The sequence below is a fragment of the Mustela putorius genome, unplaced genomic scaffold (assembly GCF_011764305.1).
Source record: "Mustela putorius furo isolate JIRA1106 unplaced genomic scaffold, ASM1176430v1.1 tig00000095_pilon_pilon_pilon, whole genome shotgun sequence".
Taxonomy (NCBI): Eukaryota; Metazoa; Chordata; class Mammalia; order Carnivora; family Mustelidae; genus Mustela; species Mustela putorius.
In genome coordinates, this window is record NW_025421280.1 from 26137696 (window position 1) to 26160069 (window position 22374).

General features: G+C 55.7%; 3 protein-coding genes across 14 annotated transcripts in view; all 3 read left to right on the top strand.

Moving 5' to 3' along the window:
- The first annotated feature begins 439 nt into the window (after nucleotides 1-439).
- LOC101678179 (GEM interacting protein) lies at nucleotides 440-10189 on the top strand. Of its 4 annotated transcripts, XM_045081004.1 has the most exons (22): nucleotides 441-605; nucleotides 699-1017; nucleotides 1543-1627; nucleotides 2101-2176; nucleotides 2289-2346; nucleotides 2635-2760; nucleotides 2843-2907; nucleotides 3022-3129; nucleotides 3552-3632; nucleotides 3742-3912; nucleotides 4002-4139; nucleotides 4489-4685; nucleotides 5005-5111; nucleotides 5185-5274; nucleotides 5622-5699; nucleotides 5775-5929; nucleotides 6151-6339; nucleotides 6436-6573; nucleotides 6675-6871; nucleotides 7211-7601; nucleotides 9195-9258; nucleotides 9389-10189. In XM_045081004.1, the coding sequence occupies exons 4-22, from the start codon at nucleotides 2111-2113 to the stop codon at nucleotides 9763-9765; spliced, it is 2796 nt and encodes a 931-aa protein (XP_044936939.1). In that variant the 5' UTR covers nucleotides 441-605; nucleotides 699-1017; nucleotides 1543-1627; nucleotides 2101-2110; the 3' UTR covers nucleotides 9766-10189. The 4 variants fall into 4 exon arrangements, with proteins under 4 accessions (XP_044936940.1, XP_044936939.1, XP_004760904.2 ...); XM_004760847.3 differs by lacking the exon at nucleotides 699-1017; XM_045081005.1 differs by lacking the exons at nucleotides 699-1017; nucleotides 6151-6339 and having other exon boundaries at nucleotides 440-605.
- A 570-nt stretch (nucleotides 10190-10759) lies between these two features.
- LPAR2 (lysophosphatidic acid receptor 2) lies at nucleotides 10760-14548 on the top strand. 7 transcript variants are annotated; one of them, XM_045081034.1, is made up of 4 exons: nucleotides 10760-10865; nucleotides 12223-12964; nucleotides 13121-13228; nucleotides 13664-14548. In XM_045081034.1, the coding sequence occupies exons 2-4, from the start codon at nucleotides 12223-12225 to the stop codon at nucleotides 13975-13977; spliced, it is 1164 nt and encodes a 387-aa protein (XP_044936969.1). In that variant the 5' UTR covers nucleotides 10760-10865; the 3' UTR covers nucleotides 13978-14548. The 7 variants fall into 7 exon arrangements, with proteins under 7 accessions (XP_044936969.1, XP_044936961.1, XP_044936966.1 ...); XM_045081026.1 differs by lacking the exon at nucleotides 10760-10865 and adding an exon at nucleotides 11104-11220 and having other exon boundaries at nucleotides 12090-12964; XM_045081031.1 differs by lacking the exon at nucleotides 10760-10865 and adding an exon at nucleotides 11105-11220.
- The window catches only part of PBX4 (PBX homeobox 4), a 42026-nt gene continuing 30510 nt past the window's right edge, over nucleotides 10859-22374 (top strand). The window contains exon 1 of one of the 3 annotated variants that reach the window (XM_045081014.1): nucleotides 10859-11220. In XM_045081014.1, coding sequence (XP_044936949.1) covers nucleotides 10934-11220 — 287 coding nt within the window. In that variant the 5' untranslated portion in view covers nucleotides 10859-10933. Of the gene's footprint in view, nucleotides 11221-17434; nucleotides 17682-18980; nucleotides 21583-22374 lie in introns of those variants that run through there. The other 2 variants (XM_004760848.3, XM_004760850.2) reach the window with 2 other exon arrangements.

The window sequence follows — 22374 nt, forward strand, 5'->3', positions numbered from 1 at the left end:
TGTAATGAGGGGCTTCAAGAGTCTGATCCAGTTTCCAAGGTCACTGGGGCTGCCCTAGAGCACGGGGGGAACTTACTGGAATAAGGCCTGCCATCAGGCCTCTCCACCAGGGGGCACCATGGACCCAGTGGAGCCAGTATGGGTTCAGGATACAAGAAGCCCCTGGGCAGGGAAGTAGCTACGTCGTGGAGGATAGAAGATGCAGGGATAGGCGCCCCGGACACGAGTGTGCTGGGGCTCCGAAGCCGCGCAAAGATTTGGCGGGAATGGAGCCATGGGGTGTCCAGGTCTGGTATGGTCACACTGGAATCCCTGGCACCACAGCATCTCCCGTGTTTGGGCCGGGCGCGCGGTACGCGCTTCCGGGCCTCTGGGGCGTGGCCAATCGGCGGAGGTGTAGCTGGGGGCGGTGCCTCTGCTGAGCAGGGGCGTGTTCGGTCGCGGGGCGTAGCTCCGCTGGGCGGGGCTACGCGGAACCCGGGTGGCGGTGGCGGCGGCGGCCGCAGCAGGAAATCGGGGCAGAGCCCCGCCGGAGCGAGATCCCGCCCCAGTCCCGGACCCCGCCGAGAGATCCTCGGGCCGGGCCATGGACGCAGCAGAGCCGGGTAGGCGGTCTGGGATAAGGGATGCGAGAGGGACCTCCCCCAACCGTACCCCACTTCCTAAATTGAGTGGTCTCGCCTGCTCTTTCCGTCCAGAGAACGGGGAAAGGAGTCCCAAATGGGAGGGACGCGAGCATCCTCCACTGTGGGGACCCCCAAGCCGAGAGAGAGCCAGAACATCACTCCCTGACCCCCTCCCCCTTTGGAGTCTTCACCCCGGATGCCTGGGGGAGGGGGCCCAGGAAGGGGAAGTGGCCGCTTCTGCTTCTGATATTTGTGATGGGGGCAGGGTGTCACGACCTCTGATGGAGAGGCAGATGCGGCAGAATCCCCACCCGGCTCCTCCATAATCAGGGGAGGGGGCATTGCTGATCTGGAGCCCACAGAAGGGGGGCTGTGGCAGAAGTGTGGCAAGGTCTGACTTGTATTTCCGGCTGTCTTTGTGTCTCTGCTGTGCATGTCTAGTGTCATTCGGTCTTTATGTTCCTCTGGTTTCAGTCTGCCCATATGCGTTTGTGCCACGGGCTCTGTGCCGGTCTCTCCCACGTGTATTTCCATCTGTCTGGCCTGAGGTCCATGTGGTTCCATTGTCAAGCTGGCTCTTTCCCCAGGGACAGTGTGGCTGCATCTGAGACATCTGTTTTGTCTCTTTGCTTCTGGGCCCATGTGTGTGTGGGTGTCTCTGTTCCTCGGAGCGGTTGTCCCAGTGTTGGGTTGTGCCTGAGTCCATCTGCCTGCCCTGAGTTGGCTTCACCTCAGGCAACATTGCCTCAGTCCTGACTCTGACACCAGCCCCCATCTCGGACTCTCTACAGGTCCAGAACACTCTCTGTCTCTCTCTTCCCAACCTCCAAACAGCTGGCTAAGGGCCATGGTGTTGGGGCCTCCGTGGGTGGAGGGAGGCTTTGATTGGCCCATGTGTGACACTCCCCTCCCCCAGGGCTACCCCCGGCTCCAGAGAGCAGGAAGAGGTACAGTGACATCTTCCGGAGCCTGGATAACCTCGAGATCTCCCTGGGGAACGTGTGAGTCTGAGCCTGGGCCAGCCCCAAATCCCTAACCATTTAGGTGCATTAGGAACCTATAACATCTGGATCCACTTACCTAACAACCAGAGAAGTCTAAGATGGGTCCTTCCAAAACACCTGGAAAATCCCAAAATTCAGCCCCCAAATCCACTGGAAATCCCCCAAATGGTTCTAGGACCCCCATATATCTTTGTGACCACTTAAAACATTTGAGATCCTTATGATCCCACTCTGTGGACCCCAGATTCACCTGGGACCTTTTAAACTCAAGTCCCATTTAGAAAAAAAAAGGAAAGAAAACAAACTCATCTAATCCCCCCCAGAAACACTCAGACCTCCCAGATACAAGAGATGACCCAGAGGTGAAATCCAGGACCATCACACACTGCTCTTGCTCTGGGGGACCCCCAACACCCCCTAAGCAATTCCGACCGGGTGGAGGGTGGCATCCTGACGCCCTTACCTCCCAGGACCCTTGAGATGCTGCCTGGAGACCCCGTGCTCTCAGGAGACCCAGAGTCTGACAAGACCCCCACAGCCAATGAGGTGAAGGGTGGGACCAAGGAGGCAGGGAGGAGGGGGTCTCCAGGGGGAGGGGCTCTAGGGGGTTGAAGCCCCTCCCCCACTTGCTCCTGAATGCTGTCTCCCTCCCCCTCAGACCAGTGAAACCAGCATTTGGAGTCGCCCCTCCACGGAGGGTCCGGCGCCCCTTACAGGTAGGGGACTTTGAGGCTGGGGAAGTGGGGGCAGAAAGGAGTCCTTCCTTCCTGTTCCACACACCAGGGACACGGCAATATACACCACAGAGCTGAGCCCCTGCCCTCAGAGAACCCCAGGCTCAGTGGAGAATCGGTATAAAATTGCAACTGGACAAGATCATAAAGGGCTGTTTTGGGGAGCCATAGGGTATAGAATAGGGGTCACTGGTCTGGTCAGTCTTGGGGGTCAGGGAAAGCTGCCACAGGTCAGGGTTCAGAGGTCAGAAGTCCAACCTCCTGCTCCAGGGGAGGAGCTGGACTTGCGGCTCATTCGGACCACGGGCGGTGTGGATGCAGCTCTGGAGTATGCCAAGACCTGGAGCCGCTATGCCAAGGAGCTGCTGGCCTGGACAGAGAAGAGAGCCAGCCTTGGTGAGGGCCCCTTCTGCCCGACCCCAGGCCCCAGGCAATGCCCACATCCTGCCCAACTCAGACCCCTGCTGTCTCCCCCCAGAGCTGGAGTTTGCCAAAAGCATCATGAAGATCGCTGAGGCTGGCAAGGTGTCAATCCACCAGCAGGTAGCCATGACCAGACCCCTGCCACGGGGTCTGAGCCTCCAGAACCCCAGCCCTGAGCCCCTAGATCCTCAGCATCCTCCAATGCCAACCCTCCCCCCACCCCCACCCCCTCAGAACCACATGCCACTGCAGTACATCTACACCCTGTTTCTGGAACACGACCTCAGCCTGGGAGCCCTAGCCATGGAAACAGTGGCCCAGCAGAAAAGAGATTACTACCAGGTGAGGGGGCCCTGCTGCCCTAACTATCCCATTCACACCTCCCCAGGGGGAAGGCACTTAGCATCAGTGCCATTTTACTGATGAGGAAGCTGAGGCCCAGGGATGCTGAGGAACTTGCCCAAGGTTACCCAGCAGAGATTCAAACCAGGCTTCCTGTGCAATTGCAAAACTGCTTCTGTTCCTTTGCAGGGTTTGGTGGGGGGTGAGGGGGGATGGGGCAAGGCGTTGAGTGTTCCCAGGAAGAGAGCTTTGGCATCTCTGGATCCAGGCTTTAGAAAGGATGAGGTGGAGAGCTGGAGGGTGGGGGAGAGTGCAGACCCCCGAGAGGGTCCAGAGGATAAAAGGCACGTGGTAGAGGGGAGCAGAGAGACCGGGTGTGGCCCTGAGGCAGCCCCCCCACCCCCATCTGTCCTCCTTGCCAGCCCCTAGCAGCCAAACGAACTGAGATTGAGAAGTGGCGGAAAGAGTTTAAGGAGCAGTGGACGAAAGAGCAGAAGCGGATGGTGAGGCCTTGGCAGGGTGGGTGGGTGCACCCTTGCTGGGCTGGCAGAAGAGAGGAAGAGGTGCTGATCTGTCCCCTTCTGTTCCTGCCCCCACCCCCCACGGCCCCAGAATGACGCAGTGCAGGCGCTGCGGAGGGCCCAGCTCCAGTATGTACAGCGCAGCGAGGACCTGTGGGTTCGCTCCCAGGCGTCTCCGGAGGACCCGGCACCCCAGGCTTCCCCAGGGCCCAGCAAACAGCAGGAGCGGCGGCGGCGATCTCGAGAGGAGGCCCAGGCCAAGGTGGGGACCTAGCCCCATGCCCCCGCCAGAGCTGCAGCTCACCCGGCCCCACACTCTGTCCCACATGTGCCCTAGCCTGGTCTCCCCAGGTGCAGGAGGCCATGGCGCTGTACCAGATGTGCGTCCGCGAGGCCAATGCGCGGCTGCAAGACCTAGAGGCCGCCAAACAGCGGATCGTGTCGCACGTGCGCAAGCTGGTGCTGCAGGGGGACGAAGTGCTGAGGCGGGTGAGACCCTTTCCCACTGCCACCCCACATTCTCCTTTGGCCCCAGTTGAAGGCCCTCTGCCCCTGACCTATCCCCAGGGCCTAGGACTCCTCCCTAGGCGACCAGTTTCCACCCTCAGTCCCTGACCACACGTCAGCCTGGGCGCTACCCGCATGGGGTCCTGTCTCCCTCTTCCCCCTCCTCCAGGTCAGGCTCTGACCACGATCCCCCAGCGGCTACTCATTGCTCGCCCCGCCCCCAAACCCTGGCCGCAATGGCGACTCTGAAGGTCAGGCTCCACCCCCTCTGACTGCCGTTGGTCCTCCCCTCCCCTGCCCCGCTTCCCACCCCCCCACCCCCACCACGCAGGTGACCCTGGGACTGTTCAAGCTCCGAGGGGCGCAGGCAGAGCGGGGTCCCCGCGCCTTCTCCGCCCTGGCCGAGTGCTGCGAGCCCTTCGAGCCCGGCCAGCGCTACCAGGAGTTCGTGAGGGTGCTGCAGCCCGAGGCCCCGCCACCCCCTCCGCCTGCCTTCTCCTTCCAGGAGTTCGTGCCGGCTGCGCACAGGTGGGCCTCCCTCGGGGACCAGGGTCAAGAATGAGCCCCAGAGACAGTTGCAGGCTGTTGGCACCACAGGTTGAGCTCTTGGGGGGGGTCAGAAAACTCAAAGCCTCAGTTCTTGGATTTGGTTGCCAAAGCACTTTTGGGGGTGGGTATTCCAGTTCTGGGAGAGGCTGAACTTTAGGGTCATTGAACTGGGTGCTCACTGGTGTCAAGGCTTCCAGACACAAATGCTTCGAGTTGGGTCCTCCTAGACGCAATGCACAGGTGATGTCATCCCAGGGCAGTTTCCTGGTCACCAGAGCCCTCAAACCTCTCCTTTCAGCTCTCCCCTGGACACAAGAAAGAAGATCTCCTGCCCCCCCCCACCACGGCTGGATGAAAGTGCCTCGGAGGCAGGCCCCTGGGAGGACGCAGGCACAGGCTGGCAGGGTGAGCACAGTGATAGGGAGGCATGAGTGGTGCCGGGGCAGGGGTCCATCCTAATTGGCCTATTTCCTCCCAGGAACTCCAGGCCGGACTCCCGGTGGCGATGCAGACAGTGTGGGTGGTGGCAGTGAGTCCCGGTCCCTGGACTCTCCCACTTCCAGCCCAGGTGTGGCTAGGAGCTGGCCCTAACCCTCTTCCAGTCCTCAGTCCCCAGTCCCCGACCAGACTCTGACTCTCCATCTCTAACCTTTCACTTGACCTTTGACTTACCTGCATCCCTGACCTATTTTCTTCACCCTCTGATCCATTCTCTTGAGCCAGCTTCTGAACCACCCCCCAGATTGCTGACCCATTCTCCAACCCCCAGTCACTGACCTGACTTTCCTCCTGACCTCTGACCCTTTCCCCAAGAGCATCTGTGGGTGGTTCTGGAAAAACCAGGAATATCTCCTTAGCCCTGGAGCTTCCCCACAATCTCTGTGACCCTTGACCTCTGTGACGCTCTGACTCTAGGCTCTGGCACAAGGCGGTTGGTGAAGGTCTCATCCATAGGCACCGAGTCCTCAGATGACTTTGAAGAGCGAGACCCTGGTAAGGCTGGAAGCAAATGGGGTGTGGTGAGGGGTGTGGGGTGGACCAGACACCCTTGACCCTGTGTCCCTGCAGACCTGGTAGATGGGCTGGAGAACGGCCTAGGAAGCCCCTTCAGGAAGTGGACGCTGTCCAATGCGGCCCAGACTCACCGGCTGCGGCGGCTCCGGGGCCCAGCCAAGTGCCGCGAGTGTGATGCCTTCATGGTCAGCGGGACCGAGTGCGAGGAGGTGTGGCCTGGGCCCATCAACCAATGACCTCTTCTGACCCCAGTGACCTCCCTGACCCCAGACACTTCTCTGACCTGAAATCCCTATGCCCTTTCTGTCATTAGGACATGCCCTCTTATAATGATGCCCTATGAGTCTCCTCCACTCCCCAGAGGATCCCTATGACCTCCCTTCCCCTGCTGATCCCTGATGACCTCCCAACACTGTGACATTCCCTTCAGTGCTTTCTGACCTGCCACAAGCGCTGCCTGGAGACTCTGCTGATCCTCTGTGGACATAGGCGGCTCCCAGCCCGGACCCCCCTCTTTGGGGTTGACTTCCTGCAGCTGCCCAGGGACTTCCCGGAGGAGGTGCCCTTTGTGATCACTAAGTGCACAGCCGAGATAGAACAGCGTGCCCTGGGTGTGCAGGTGCTGCCCTGATTCTTGACCACCCCCAGTAGTGACCCGGCACTCCTGACGGCCAGTTGGTAAGCCGGATGTTTCTCTCCTACCCCTGCCCTACAGGGCATTTACCGGGTCAGTGGGTCTCGGGTCCGCGTGGAGCGGCTGTGCCAGGCTTTTGAGAATGGTCGAGCATTGGTGGACATGTCAGGAAACTCGCCTCATGATGTCTCAAGTGTTCTCAAGAGATTCCTCCAGGAGGTGGGTACTCAGTGGCTCAGGGGTAGGGGCTGGGTGGGTTCAGGCTGAGGACCCTCTGCAACCCACCCAAACCCATGTCCCTCCTGCCATTCCACCCCCAGCTCACTGACCCCGTGGTCCCCTTCCACCTCTACGACGCCTTCATCTCTCTGGCTAAGACCCTGCATGCAGACCCAGGGCACGACCCTGGGACCCCCAGCCCCAGCCCTGAGGTTATCCGCTCGCTGAAGACCCTCTTGGTGCAGCTGCCTGACTCTAACTACAGTACCCTGCGGCACCTGGTGGCCCATCTGTTCAGGTGTGCACTGTCCCTGACCTTGAAATGTGACTTCTGACCCAAGGCACGGATCTGTGACTCCGTCCGTGGACATAACTACTGACCTCTGGGACTGATCCCTGATGCTGACTTCTGATCTTTGCATGTGTTTTCTGAGCTCTGAATTTTAATACGTGACTCTAGACTTTGGGTGCCGACCCCAAACTCCACTGCCAGGCAGGTAGCTGCTGGTCTCAAACAATGACTGGGACACTTACCCATGACTGGGGCGGGTTGCCATGAGCCTGGCCTACGGCTCTTCTCTGACAGCCAATGACCACATATTCTGTGCTCTGATCTTTTTCCTCATACCATCCCCAGGGTGGCTGCACAGTTTGAGGAAAACAAGATGTCTGCCAACAACCTGGGCATTGTGTTTGGCCCAACACTGCTGCGGCCACCGGATGGTCCAGGGACAGCTGGTGCCGGCCCTGTCACCTGCCTACTAGACTCTGGGCACCAGGCCCAGCTCGTCGAGTTCCTCATTGTATACTATGAGCAAATCTTTGGAATGGACGACCTCCCTGTGGCCACTGAGCCCCTGCCCCAAGACCCCAGTCCAGCCCCTGGACCTCTCCTAAACAACAACCTCCAGCCACCATCCTCTGACCTTGCTCCAGATCCCCTGCCCCCAGTCCTAGCATCAGATCCTGACCCAGACCCTGAGCCCCACAGTACCTTGGAGAAGCATCCTGAGGCCACACCTCCTGAGGTAGGAACCCGCTGGGCCCACAGACATGGGGAGGCCCTTCTTCCCATTTAATCTCTCCCATCTTCCTTCCATCACTTTGCCTTTAAACTTTTCTCTTTCATTCCCTCTCTCCCTAAAAGTGAGGAATGGAGTGGTGGGCGATAACAATGGCAGTAATAATGGAGGAATGAAAGCTCTGCAGAGTTACTAACATAGGTGATCATTTATTCCTGCAACAGAATATTTCTTGAACATATACTATGTACCAAGCACTGTTGTAGTAGGCATTACAAATACATAAGTGAGTAAATTATTCAGAGACCCCATCCTTTTGATGACTGCATTCTACTGGGAAAGAAACCAACAACAAATAAGAAATATGGTATAATGTCAGTTTGTAGGACATTACAAGGTGACAAGTACTATGAAGAAGAAAAGAAAGGGTAGTGCAGGGGCGCCTGGGTGGCTCAGTGGTTAGGCCGCTGCCTTTGGCTTGGGTCATGATCCCAGGGTCCTGGGATCGAGCCCCACATCGGGCTCTCTGCTCAGTGGGGAGCCTGCTTCCTCCTCTCTCTCTCTGCCTGCCTCTCTGCCTACTTGTGATCTCTGTCTGTCAAATAAATAAATGAAATCTTTAAAAAAAAAGAAAGAAAGGGTAGTGCAAGGTAAGAGACATGGGGGGCACCAAGAAGAGGTGGAGAGCAGTATGTAGCAGTAAATAGGATGCTGTGGCCAGTCTCCTTGGAAAAGGTAGATTTGAGCAAAGACTGGAAAGATGTGGGGGAGGATTGAGCCAGATGGAGATCTGGGGAAGGGGGTTCTGAAGGGAACAGTCAGTGCAAAGGCCTTGAGGTGAGAGCATGCCTGGTGTGTTTAAGGTGCAGCCCCAAGCTGTAATGAATTAGGAAGAGAAGGTGGTAGAAAGTGAGGCCAAAGAGGGGTCTGTGGAATGCCAGGCACCACACACCTACTATGTATGGGCATTTTATAGGCTTCCTATTATCATCACCACAGCCCTGAGAGGTAGATACTGTTAGTGAAAACCATTTACAGATGAGACTCCTACTGGTGGCTTCCCTGTCCCTCAGATCCTGCTACACACATCATTTCCGAGAACCTGCACCTCCCCCGCACAGTGGCCCAGAGCTGGCAAAGGGGCTGTCAGTGAGCACTGGGTCTCAGAGCCATGGAATGGCTCAAAAAGTGCTCAAGACATGTAGAAAGAACTAAATGCTGCTGTTAGCATTTAGCTAAAGATCAACTGAAGTATATACAGATACATTGAAAAGCAGGTGTGCAGAGTTGCTGAGCAGAGCAGGGCGGAGCGGAGGCAGGTAGGTGACCTGCTACTCATGCGGACATGGCTAAGTCACTCCCTGGGCTGGCTGGCTGCTGAGCGAGGGTGCTCCTTCCCACATGGAGCCCATAGCTGAGATTAGTAATACTGCTCTTCATAAGGGGATAAGCAGGATTACTATAAAGGGCATCGTCACCCCAGATACTAAAACTGCCAAAGACCTTTTACATATCCAGGAACAAACCCTCAGCTCTCCAAGAATCTCAAAGAACTGGGATTTTATTGTTGGGGTTTTGGTCTTGGGTATGTTCCTACAGATTCCAACTCCACAAAGTGACCAGAGAGACATGGTTGAGGACACCAGAGAGGAGGGAGGGGAAGGTAAGTATGTTGGGGGGCAGCCCAGGAGTTGTAGGGGTGTTCTTGCCTGGGGTGGCTTGGCTGAGAGATGACTCCCAGGAGATATCCAGAGGACTTAGGGGTCCTCAGCAACGACCATGCCATCCTGCAGTGTCCAGCCAAGGTCCAGAGGACTCACTGCTGGGGACACAATCCCGTGGTCACTTCAGCCGTCAACCAGTGAAATATCCCCGGGGCGGTGTGCGGCCTGTCACCCACCAGCTATCCAGCTTGGCCCAGGTAGCTTCCAAATTGAGCGAAGAGACCCCTGTTGCATCAGTGACCCGAGGGAGTTTGCGGAGGCGGGGACCTGGCCCTGTCTCCTCCTCGTCGCCTGAGGGGAGCCCTCTGCGCCGCACCGCACTGCCCAAGCATTTTGAGATCACCCAGGAGACAGCCCGGCTCCTGTCCAAGCTACACAATGAAGCTGTGCCCAAGGCCACCTGTTGTCCAGACCCCCAACCTGAGGAAGTCGAGGACCATCTCTGACCATCCCAGCATTCTGACTGAGGAGTAAAGGACTGAGAGGGTGTTCAGTGTTGGGGGAGGGTGGAATCTGGAGAGTTCCTGTAAGGAAAGACTACATGGCCTGGGAGACCAAAACCCTTGTTGGGACAATATACCAGGATTTCCCCGACTAGACACAGGTCCATTAGGGCCACTCAGGTTCAGAGGTGAGTCGGGGTCAGTACTCAGGGTCAATACAAGTCCTGGGATCCTTGGTGTCCACCATAGTGTCTGACTCCTGAACAGGGCTGCCTTTTGCTACTTTGGTTGTAGCCAGTCCCCCACTTCTCCCTACTTCCTTAGCTGACCTCGGGTGACCAGCTCTTGGAAGGTGTGGGCAGCCCAGATTTGACATCCTGGTGGTACCCGGGGTCTGATGACCTGGGAATAAACTGGGTCCCTTATACCCTTGAGTGTCTTTCTTTGCCAGGCGAGGCTGATGGGAGAGATAGGTGAGGGCCGCATCCTTTGACCCCGTTTAACCCACCAGAGGAACCAAGGCCCCCTTTTCATTCCCAAACATCCTTGAACACCTACAGGTAGTACTGGCTGGGCCAGGACACCAGGCTGAGTCACACCCGCCCGGCCCTCCCGGAGCTCCACGTCCCCGATCCGGGCCTGCATAATCAAACAAATATAACAAAGTGCAGATAACCGGGACAATGGAGCTGTGTGCTCTGGGCCGTGGGAGCCCGGGACCGGCACAAGCCGGGGCCGGGCAGGGGGCTGCGGGGCCGGGGCGGAGGGCGCGGGGGCGGGATTTCGAGAAACTTAAGTGTGGCTCGAGGGTCAGCTGGGGCAGGAGAGGTCCGAGGGGCACCGCAGGCCGCAGCGCGGGGCATCTCAGCGCTGGAGAAGCGGCGGCGGGGCGGGGGTCCGGGCTGTGGGAGCCCAGTCGGATCAGGGCGTGGCTTGGAACTCGGCGACGGATTGGATGCCAGGGAGCGGGCGGGGTGGGGCGGGCGGGGGCGCGGACCCTGAGACCACCCGGAGCTTCGCCCAGGCTGTCCGAGGTCACCGCGGGAATTCTGGTGCAGTGAGTGACTCAGCCCCCGGAAGGCTCGAAACTGCGTGCGTGTGAGGTGGGCGAGGACGGGGGCGGGGGTCCCGCGCCGGAAGTGGAGAGGGGCGACGGAGAGGCCGGGAGGAAATGAGGGGGGTGCTGCGGTTCCGGGAGACCTTGTCCTTACCGCGGCTGCGGGGGCTGGGCTCCCCCAGGTGGCGGAGACGGGGCGGGGCTCCCCTAGGTGGCGGGGGCGGGGCGCCGCGCCCAGGCAGGGGCAGGGTCGGGACCCCGCCTCCCGTGCTCTCTCTGCTGCCCGCGCCCAGCGCACCCGGACGCTCCTCCGTTCCTGCGGTGGACTCCAGGCTATGGGTCTGGGGCCTACCCCGGCCCTCTGGGAGGCCATCCCGTCTGTGGCGTGACAGGCGGCCCAGGTGAGGCAGGTACTGACGGTGGTGGGTGGGCGCGGGTCCCGGGGAGGGTGCGGCACGTGCCTATGGGGCCTGGGCACCGCCCCCTCCTCCCCTCTGCCCCAGCTCCTCCTCCAGCCAGCCTAGGGGCGCCTGGAGGCCCGGCGGGCCACCGCCTCCCTGACCGCCCCCTTTGTCTGGGAGGCCGCCAGGGTCTTCTGTCCCACTCGTAATGCCCAAATGCCCCGCCCGCTTCGGGAGTTCTCGCGCCCAAAACCCGCTGCCCAACTTCTGGGGAAGTTGTCCGCTCTGGTGGATCTGCTCCCTGATGTAGGAAAGAAGGATGGCCAAGAAGGAATTCTTGAGACATCTTTGGTACAAAAGGTGGTTTTATTAAAGCTTGGGACAGGACCCATGGGCAGAAAGAGCTGCACTGGAGTTGAGATTGCAAGTGGCCCATTATATACTCTCAAGTTGGGAGGGGGTTAGGGATAGCCTAAGTCTCTAAGGAATTCTGGAAGCAAGGTTCCCAGGACCTTGAGAGGGCTAGCTCTTGTTGAGAAAAGGTCAGGTAAAACCTGAGTCATGCGACCCTTCCGATGTCTACTGGTGGGCCATATGCTTGGAAGATGATTGCCACCATGTATCTTGGGGAGTTGAGAGATAAAGGAAATTTCCAAAGGAATTTTTATATGTTAAAGTAGACTTACAGGATGTTGGGGGGGGGGTGATTGGGCCAGGATTGCCTTTTGCCCTTAGCAAAGTATTAACATCAAGGCCATTGAGTCCCTAGAAGAATGTCACTCTGCTTGTTTCAAAAACTTGTCAGTGGGCTATTGATAAGGAAATTTAATAATTTTTCTTCTGCCTTTGTTTCCCACATCATTCACCAGCACCACTTTACTCTGAGGCATCTGAGTTTGAGACCCTTGCCTTCCTGTCCTGACCCTCCCCTCTGGCTGCTGCTCCTTCCTGTGCCCTTCCAACAAATGCCACCTGCACTGACCTCTCCCTCTGTGCCCCCAGATGGCCACCATGGGCCGGTGCTACTACAATGAGACCATCGGCTTTTTCTACAACAACAGTGGCAAGGAGCTCAGCTCCCACTGGCGGCCCAAAGATGTGGTTGTGGTGGCCCTGGGGCTGACCGTCAGCGTTCTGGTGCTCCTGACTAACTTGCTGGTGATCGCAGCTATCGCCTCCAACCGCCGCTTCCATCAGCCCATTTACTACCTGCTCGGCAACCTGGCCGCGGCCGACCTCTTTGCAGGCGTGGCTTACCTCTTCCTCATGTTTCACACGGGCCCTCGTACCGCCAGACTCTCGCTGGAGGGCTGGTTCGTGCGGCAGGGCCTGCTGGACACAAGCCTGACCGCCTCGGTGGCCACACTGTTAGCCATCGCCGTGGAGCGGCACCGCAGCGTGATGGCCGTGCAGCTGCATAGCCGCCTGCCCCGCGGCCGCGTTGTCCTGCTCATCGTGGGGGTGTGGGTGGCCGCGCTGGGCCTGGGGCTGCTGCCCGCCCACTCGTGGCACTGCCTCTGCGCCCTGGACCGCTGCTCACGCATGGCCCCTCTGCTCAGCCGCTCCTACCTGGCTGTCTGGGCACTGTCCAGCCTGCTTGTCTTCCTGCTCATGGTGGCTGTCTATACCCGCATTTTCTTCTACGTGAGGCGGAGGGTGCAGCGCATGGCGGAGCACGTCAGCTGCCACCCCCGCTACCGAGAGACCACACTCAGCCTAGTCAAGACCGTTGTCATTATCCTGGGTGAGTGAGGGCCCTTCCGCTGGCCCAGGGTTGCCAGAACCGTGCTGTCCGCCCCCTCCCCACCCCAACTCCCACGAGACACGGGAGGGGATCATTTGGGTGGGGAATGTTCTCCAAGGAGGTGACATCTGAGCAGAGACCTGAATGCTGGGGAAGGGAAGAGTTCCAGGCAGAGGGAACAGAAGGTCAGAGCCCTACAGGACCGGGCCAGTGCCTCCAAAGAGGAGAGGAGGCCCGTGTGGCTGGAGAGAAGCAGGAGAGAAGGTCAGCACCGCCTCGAAGGGCACAGGCAAGAATCAGATTTCGTTTTGAGTTCTGTGGGAAGCCCTCCAGAGTTCTTAGCCGGGAGTGATGAGGTCAGTCCGGCTGGAGAGGGGTCTGAATGGGGGAGGCAGCAAGGTACATCCCATGTGGATATACTGCCTACCCCACCAAGAACAAGGAGTGATTCTTCCCTATGAGCCCCCCTTCCCCCACCAAGTAACTGGCCTGTCCCAAAGTGACCTCCTTTCCCCCATAGAACAAATCTCCACGTAGAAGGGTCCAGCGCCCTGTCTAGTGTACCTGTTAGGAAAGGTATCCCTTTCTGGCAGACACATCAGACAAGAGTGTCAGGCCTGACACTCCGGCCCTGAGCTCAGAGCTGGGGGTGCTGGGCCCCCAGAACCAGCCCCACTCACCTTGGGCCCCATCCTGCAGGAGCATTCGTGGTCTGCTGGACACCAGGCCAGGTGGTGCTGCTCCTGGACGGTCTGGGCTGCAAGTCCTGCAACGTTCTGGCCGTGGAGAAGTATTTCCTACTCTTGGCGGAGGCCAACTCACTGGTCAACGCTGTGGTGTACTCGTGCCGAGACGCTGAGATGCGTCGCACCTTCCGCCGCCTCCTCTGCTGTCTGTGCCTTCGCCGGTCGCCCCACGAGTCTGCCCGCTATGCTCCCTCCACCCGAACAGGGGCCAGCACACGCATCATGCTTCCAGAGAACGGCCACCCCCTGATGGACTCCACCCTGTAGCCAGCCTGGGACTTCAGTGTGCTGATGCAAATGCCCTATTAGAGCCCCCGTCTGCTTGTAAATGCACCGGGCTCAACCTGAGCTGCAGGACAGACCCTCAGTCTGCATGGCACAGCTCCCCTGCCAGCCTTCCCTGGGCTCATGGCTCTGCCTGCTGTAGGGCCTCGGGGTCATCTTGGAATGCCCAGGAGAGAGTCAGAGGGGGTTCAGGAATCTGCTCTTCAATCATCTCAGGCCGTGGGGTTTTTTAACTGACATTTTCTGGTTTTACTGCCCATCCCTGGTAAACCCTGTGGACCACTTCCTTGTCCATGGCGGTGTGGGTGTTAGACCGGGGAGAGGAGGGCTGTCTCAGGCCACTCTGCCCAGTGCGACAGGGTAATAAGGCTGGCCCAGGGATGTACCATCTGCCAGAAGCGGAGTCTTTAGGGGCATGGACTGAGGGGTGCTGAGCATGAGCTAGGAAAAGGTTTGTGGCCTCTTGGAGCTTCTGGGGTCTTGCCTGTCCCGATTAGAATTGAGGGGGGGTCTGTGGGGAGAGCTTGATACAAGGAGTAAACCTTTCTTTCCACTGAGGTCTCCAGAGCATTTTCTGTCATCAAGTCAGATAGTCCATCTGTCCCTGTGTCCCAGAATTGTCCAGCTCAGCTCAGGCTAGGCTAGGATCTTCTCAGTCCTGTTCTCTTTCCTCTTTGATCACTGCACGGTTGTTTCTCTCGCTCTCTTTCCCTTTAAATCCTATACACAACACGGGACTCAACTCACAACCTTGAGGTCAAAAGTGGCTTGATCTGACTGAGCCTCTCCATCTCTCCTTTTGGAGGTCTTGCATCCATTCTGTGTGTTCCCCTGCCTCTAACTCACCACTCCTATCTGTCTCTGTCCTCTGGAGCCCACAGTGGTCTCTGACCTGTGTGAACCCTCTTTCTCCTGCCTGCCCTTTCGCCTGGGTCCAGGTTATTAATTGTCAGCCGTCAATTGTCCACCCCTACACCTAGATCCATCCATACCTACAGGCCAAGGGAAGTGGAGCCTGTGGAGCAGGAAGTAGGATTTGAGAGCTGCCATTCCTCAAGCTCCTCGGATGTGCCTGGCACACTGATAAGCACTGTAGGTACATTATTTAATCGTTACTTGCATCTTCTGTAGAGGCACACTTATTTTCACATGAGGACTACGGCTCAGAGAGGTTGCCACCTGGCCTGTGGTTACACAGCTTCCAAAGGTCACAGAGATGAATCAAGGGACTAGAGACGCCCCCAGGGAAAGAGTTTTCGATCCCCACAATGTCCAGGTTTGGTTACACCCTAGTCTGATTTTCCCCTCCTCACCTCAAGCCCCCCGCCCCAAGGCTTCAGACATGCCATGAGGAGCCCCCTTTCAGATGCTCAGAGATCCACCCTGCAGGTACAGTGTAGACCAGAATCTGGATTCTCTGCTTCCACTTCACCAGGGAGTAGACAGAGTTATAGCTCTACTTAAGATTCACATGCTACATAATGGCTAGAATGTGGACCTAGGCCTCCCATTATAGGCCAGATTCTTCAACCACTAAAGCACATGTCATGGAAGAATCAAAAACATCTAAGTCCTTCTACATTATATGAGGCTAGGTTTCCCTTGGGGAAAACTCCCCCTGCCCTAAGATAGCTCTGTTAGGCAAGAATAAACTGGGTTGCTGGGTACTTCAGGGTCCAAGATCAGAAGCAGGACCTGAGGCCAGAATCTCCAGAAATGGTGACCCAAGTGAGCCCTGTCCACCATGGGTCTGGGCGCAGGACCATGAAAGATGCAGTCCTTGCTTCTGTGGAGCTCCAGGCCTATTGGACAGACAAATTTGGGTGCCAAAGCCATTTCCTATGGGGTGGGGCCCTTGAAGGCCTCCCAAAAGTGGCTCTGTTTCATTTGCCTCTATGTCAGCTTCCCCCAGGTTCTAACCCACACTCCTCTGGTCTCCTTTGCCATCTTGTCCCATTGTTTTTCCCCTCTCTTGTAAATCTCTCCTCCCTTTAAGATTCGGTCCCTAAAGATTTCCGCCTTGTGCCCCCACCACTGTTCTCTGAAGCACACCAAAATTACTCACAATTTTAAGGTTTCCTGTGCAGGGCTGAACTTTTGCCCAGGGCAACAGCTCTCTCTGGGCCCCACAAGTTCTAGCACTTCCTCTTAGTGGGGCCCAGTGTGCTTTCGATGTGGTTCCTAATACTGACCCACATCACTCATTTCCATTCCCTGCTGCCTTTTTTGGAGTCCTCCAATCCAATCACACCAGATGTTTTGAGTTTCCTTTCCATCAGCAATGGGAAGAAGATGGGTCCTGCCCTGAAGTGGTCCCAGAGAGGGTGAGGAGCCTTTATGAGGCTGCATCTGGAATCTGCCCTCAGAGCAAAGAGGCTCCAGCAAGTCCCAATGACTTTGAAGTGATTCATGTCCAGTCCCGTTCCCTTTCTCTCACATGACGATCCTTGTCAGATGCCATAAGTTCTAATGGCTAGGAACAAAGACCTGTGGAGATTCGCTCTTGGGGTATGCCTCAGAGGAGACCCTCAGGAAGCATCCTTAAGTAGTGGGTATTCTAGGACCTGATTGCAGTAGATGGAATGAATAAACCCAAGGTCATTTTGAAAGGAGAATTGATTGTGCAGCTGAGAAAATCACTCAGCCACCATCACCTCACACTTCTACACCCCTCGTGGAAAACTCCAAGGAGGAAGAACCAGTAGGCTGGGAGACCTAGTGACGCATCTGATGGGGCTTAAACTGAGGGGACCATTAGGGGACTGAGGAGGGGTTTGGGACTCAGGGCTTCTAGAGATGAATGGTGGGTGTTGGTGGGGATCTGAGAATCAGGGATTTCTGAGAAGGAAAGGGTAGCTTAAGGGAAGAGTGGGGTACCTGAGAAGTGGGGATTTGGAAGAGATGTGTGGGTTCCTGAGGAGGTGGGGGGATCTGAGATATGGGGTCATTGAGGAAGAATGGGGACCTGTGAGGAGTGACGGCTCTAAGGCATGGGGGCTCAGGAGAAGTGGGTGCTATGGTGAAAAGTCGAGGGCGCTGAGGAGATGAGAGGCTGTTCTCTGAGGAGGCTGGAGAGTCTCTCAGGAAATGCGGGACCTCTCTGAGGAAGTGCGGCGGCTCTGAGGAGACGGGAGGGGCCCTAAGAAGGATTAAGGTCTCTAAGCAGGAATCCTTGCTCGGAGCAGGTGAGGGAGGCGGAGGTATGCGAGTGGAAAAAGGTGGTTGAAGGTGCGAAGAGCTGTTGCCTCGGCAACTCGCAACCGAGTCCTGGGCCGTTGAAAGGGGCCGTTGGGGGCGTGTCCGTGGGCGGGGCGCAGCGGCCCAGGCGGCAGCAGTTGGCTGGCGGAGACGGCGGGGCGTGTCCGTGGGCGGAACTCGGCCTCTGGCTGGCGGCGGTTGGCTGGAGGCGACGGCGAGGGGTGGGGCTCGGGGCGCGCGCGCGCAGCCCGCGGGTGGCGGGGGTTGGCTGCGGCGCCCTTGTGAGCGCTCCAGGCCGGGCGGATCTCCCTCTGCGCCTGCCGGGCCCAGCAGCCGATGGACTCCCCGCCGCGCCCACAGCGCCCCGCGCCGCCTCTGCCGGCCCCGCGCCGCCCACCGCCCGGGCCCCCTCCGGGCCCCGACACAGGCGAGGTCCTGCAGCAGATTATGGCCATCACCGACCAGAGCCTGGAGGAGGCGCAGGCCAGGTGCTGCGCGGGCTCGACGGGGGCGCGGGGGGGCCACCCAAAGTCACGGCAGAGAAGGGGGCGGGCCCAGGAGCCAGGGCCAAGTCTGGGAGGGAGCTCGAGGGGTGAGGGGGTGAGGGGTCAGAGGCGGGGAGCATCTCTGGGCGGGGAGCGGGAAGGGGAGATGTGGGGGCACTGGGAGGACTGAAGGCGGGGTTCTGAAGCCTAGGGGACTTAGGAGGTTAAAACCCAACGGATTGAAGGCTTTATGGGGCTAAGCGGCGGGTGATGGGTTGTAAGGGCCCGTCCTGGGGCGAGAGGAATGGGCTTACCTACCTCCATCCACCACTTGTCAGCCAGCGGGGGCGGGGGGGGGGTAACGGCTGAGAGATGGGAGTAAGTGAAGGGTGGGCAGGTAAATGGATCCATTAGTGGGACTTCTGAGGTGGGGAGTTCTGAGAGCAGATAATGGAGAGAGTTGTGGGCAGTGGGTCTCAGGAATGAGGAGATGGGGGTGACTTGGTGCGGGAACCATCAGGAAAAAAGGTTGGTGGGGGAGCTGGATGGAGGGATGGAGAGCCGCCTTTTTGTTAACTCAGCAAATATTTATTAGACACTTACTGTGCGGGGGACACCCAGCTGGGTGCCGACATAGTCCCTGCTCTCAAGCTCATAGAGGGAGAGGAAAAGTAGCAAAAACTAAGAATACATTGTGAGAAAAGCTCTAAGAAAAGGCATACATAGCATGCTGTGGGAAGTCAGATGTAGAGAACACCGCACTTTCAGAGTCCCAGAGGTGGGAAAGACCTGGAAGAAAGCAGAGCCAGAGACGCAAAGTCCTGAGTTCAGTGTGCAGACAGGTTGGAACCAGGACTGTGCAGAGCCCACAAGTCTCAGGAAGGAGTTTGGATTTTATTTCAGTTGCCGTGGGAACAATCACAGTAGTTTTAAGACGACCTGGCCTGGGGCACCTGAGTGGCTCAGTTGGTTAAGTATCTGTGGTAGCCTCAGATCATGATCCCAGGGTCCTGGGATCGAGCACCGCATTAGGGTCCTTTCTCAGCAGGAATTCTTGCTGCTGCTTCTTTCTCTGCCTGCTGTTCCCCTGCTTGTGCTCTCTCTCTCTCTGTGTATCAAATAAATAAATTTTTAAAAAAATCTTAAAAAGGGGCGCCTGGGTGGCTCAGTGGGTTAAGCCGCTGCCTTTGGCTCAGGTCATGATCTCAGCGTCCTGGGATCGAGTCCCGCATCAGGCTCTCTGCTCAGCAGGGAGCCTGCTTGCCTCTCTCACTCTCTCTCTCTCTCTGCCTGCCTCTCTGTCTACTTGTAATCTCTCTCTGTCAAATAAATAAATAAAATCTTTAAAAAAAAAAAATCTTAAAAAAAGAAAGACGACCTGTCCTACCTACCTACCTCCATCCACCACTTGTCAGCCAGCCAGGGATGGTAGAATCTGCTTTACAAGGCAATCCATTGTGTTTGGTGCCTGCTCAAATTATTAGAAAATAGGCAAGGACTGAAGTCCTTTTGGAGGATGGGGCCTTGTTGAATGGGGCCTGTTTGGGGTGAAGGATGATCCTTGGGGATGGGACCAGGGTCTGGTGGTGTGGACAGTACAACCACTAGAACCCTTTAGGGAGGCGGGGTTATGCCAAAGCCAAGTGAGCAGCAGCCACAGGAAGGGAGAGACAAAAGGTAGATTTGGCATACATTTGTTCTTCAAACTTTCCTTTGCTTCTTGTGAATTGTCCACTCTGCAGTTTCATAGCCTCTATCTGAAAAGTTCAGAGTGTTATCCCCTGCTCCTTTACCATGTTCATTCTACCTGTTGGAGCACTGTGCTGGGTGCTAGAGAAACCAAGATGCCTAAGATGTTCTCTGCCCTCTCGGGGCTCATACAGAAGTGGGAGTGTGTGGGAGACTAATTTATAAAGAGTTGTCATAACAGGTGCGTGCTGAGTAGTGGGGATTCCTGGCACTGGCAGAAAAAAAGAGATGGGCCAGGAGAGGGTGCCCTTGTGTGATACCCTGTCTGCTAGACTAGTCTGAGAACAGGGGCTTTGTCCTATTTTCCTTTGTATTCCCAGAACCATGCATGATGCCTGGCACCTAGCATATAGTAAAATTTGTGGCACTGAAGATTCTAAAAGGTTTAGGAGGAGCTGGGGGGTGGGGGTGGGGGATGTCCTCTTCACACCCAGGAACCACAGAGGCAGCACTTTGGGTGGAGGAGCTTTGGTTTGTGGAGCTTCTTGAGTTCCTTCTCTTCTAGGTAGGGAGCTGCTTAAGGAATGAGCTCTGCTCACGTGTGGTGTTATTCCAGCATCTGTCACCCCGTTATAGCCCCAAGGCTGCACTGTTTTTCTTATAGCAATACACACCTCCCCTAGATAGGCTTTACAATGGTGTACAGTCAGTCACATCTTTCTTGCTATTCTTCAAGATTTTTTCTTTTGGGCTAGGAAATTGAATAGTGGGGCATTATACATGCATGACAACGTGGTTGTTAGGTAGCTGTTCCCTGGTTTCCTTCTGAAGTAGAAAGACCCCTGGGGCTTTTATTTTGAGACTTAGATGCTTCAGATCTCCCCCACTTCTTTGGATATAGCCCCAACAGTCATCCAAGTCCAGACAACAGTCTGAACGCAAGACCCTAAAAGTCACTCAAGTCCAGCCAACAGTGTTGAGTCCTCAGGGGAATCATTTAACTCTACTCGGGAGCAAATGGCTTGGGTGGGTCTTTCCTCATAGTAAACTCTGCAGCCTGATAGGTTATCAGCCTGGGAGGGGAAGCAGATTGTGTCTGTCATCAACCAAGTCTTTCTGACCCTGCTGTCTTCTCTCAGTGTACCTGCTGAACCCTTCATAGCCCCTGAAGTCAGTTTAGTTCAACTGTCTAGCAAGAAAGAATTTTTCGTCTTGCATGTGGGACCTTTCAAACTGTTTTGTCACCATAATTGTGTTTAAAGAGGGAAGGCACATCTACTCTCCTTAAATCAGAATTCTTACTTAACAACCTTTCTGCATGATTTGGAAGGCAGCTCCAAGTGCTTGTGCATTATTTTGTCATAGCTGAATAGTCTTAGATTAGTGAACTGTATATTGTTTTTCCTTTGGGCTATGCAGTGGAGTTGTAAAGGACTTTGGAATACACCACCTTAGTTTAGATTCAGCCCAAGTCAGCCGGAGACTTTCTATGTAAGGGATAACCAGTCTTCTTGAATGATCTTCTGACCTTCAGCTATACCCTAAGCTCTTCAGGGAGGAGGTATAGCTTTGCATTTTCTGATTTCAAACTGATGATGTGCTCATTCATATCTTGTATGAGACGAGTAAGGCAGAAAATTTTCTCTCATTTGCCAAGGGTTGTGTGAATTATTTTGCATGGCCTTGTTTTTTTAGAATAAATTTTAAAACATTTTACATTTTCTGTGTAGTTTGTTTCTTTTGCTTCTTTGGTTACCTTCGTGAGGGGTTTATGAGGGTTATTAGGCTAGGGTTGAGGGCTGTCTGTCAAGACTCTCAGGCTCCAAAGTTCTTCCCTCCTCCCATGGTTCTTAACCAGTGTTTGGGTCATAAAAATCTGTTGTAAGCTCTGGGCCCACCCCCACTCCCCACTCGCAACTGTGCGGTCATGTACTGTACCCTTGAGGATCCTCAGATCTCAGGTGCCCCCCCACCCCCAGCCTGGAAGCTGCCTCTCATCCAAGGCTAGGGGCTCATTTTTTTGTCCAGTAATAAGATTTCAAAGAAATCAGCATGAAAACTCGAGCTGAGGGGTAAATTTTGGAAACCTGATTGAGAAAGGAAGCAGAATGATCACAGTATCATCTGGAGATCCATGCTCCATACCTGATGTTCTGGGAGAGCAGCTGAAGAGGACTGGTCTTTCTTCAAGTCGTTCTGCATATTGGAACGACAGGTGAGTTGCGCTCCATGTTGCTGGGTTTTCAGTTGTGGCTGGCTGTAGTGACCCAGTGCTTGCAGGTATCCAATGATCCACTAGAGAGCTGTACTGTTCAATGTAGTAGTCACTCACTGGATATCTTTTTAAATTAAAGTGAATTAAAATTAAATACTCAGTTACTCAGTTGCACTAGGTACATTTCAAAAGTTCAGTAGCCACATGTGACTAGTGGCTACTGTGTTAGCACAGATAGAGAGCAATTCCATAATTGCAGAAAATACCAGACAGTGGTGCTTTAGAGCATCTGTCTGGCTGGACATGCCGCAAATTTCCCTGGGAACCTTACCGCAATGCAAGTTCTGATGTAACAGGTCCCTATGGGGCCCAAGAGCCCATGTTTCTAACAGGCTCCCAAGGGTACCAATGCTGCCGATCCCAAACCACACTTGGAGAGGTTGGGTTCTCAAGAGTGGAGATAATGGCTTCCCATTTATTTCAGTTTTCATGAATTAGTTTACCTAGTAGTTGGTTAATCTGACAAATGAAAGTTATTTTGGAATCTAAGTTACATTTGTAGACATAATAGATTTTAAATTAATCACAAGGGTCACATATTAGCATTGTTTTGCCTACTTAATATAGAAAGAAAATTAGAAATGAGCAAATAAGATTCAGGAAATAGTTGATTTTTTTCTCTTAATGAAAATCTTGCCTTGGGGCCATCAGACCCTGTTGTTTTAGAGTCTGTTTACATTTTCAATCTAAGGAAATCAGGCTTTGGAAGTTCCAGGGTTGTTTCTGTATTTC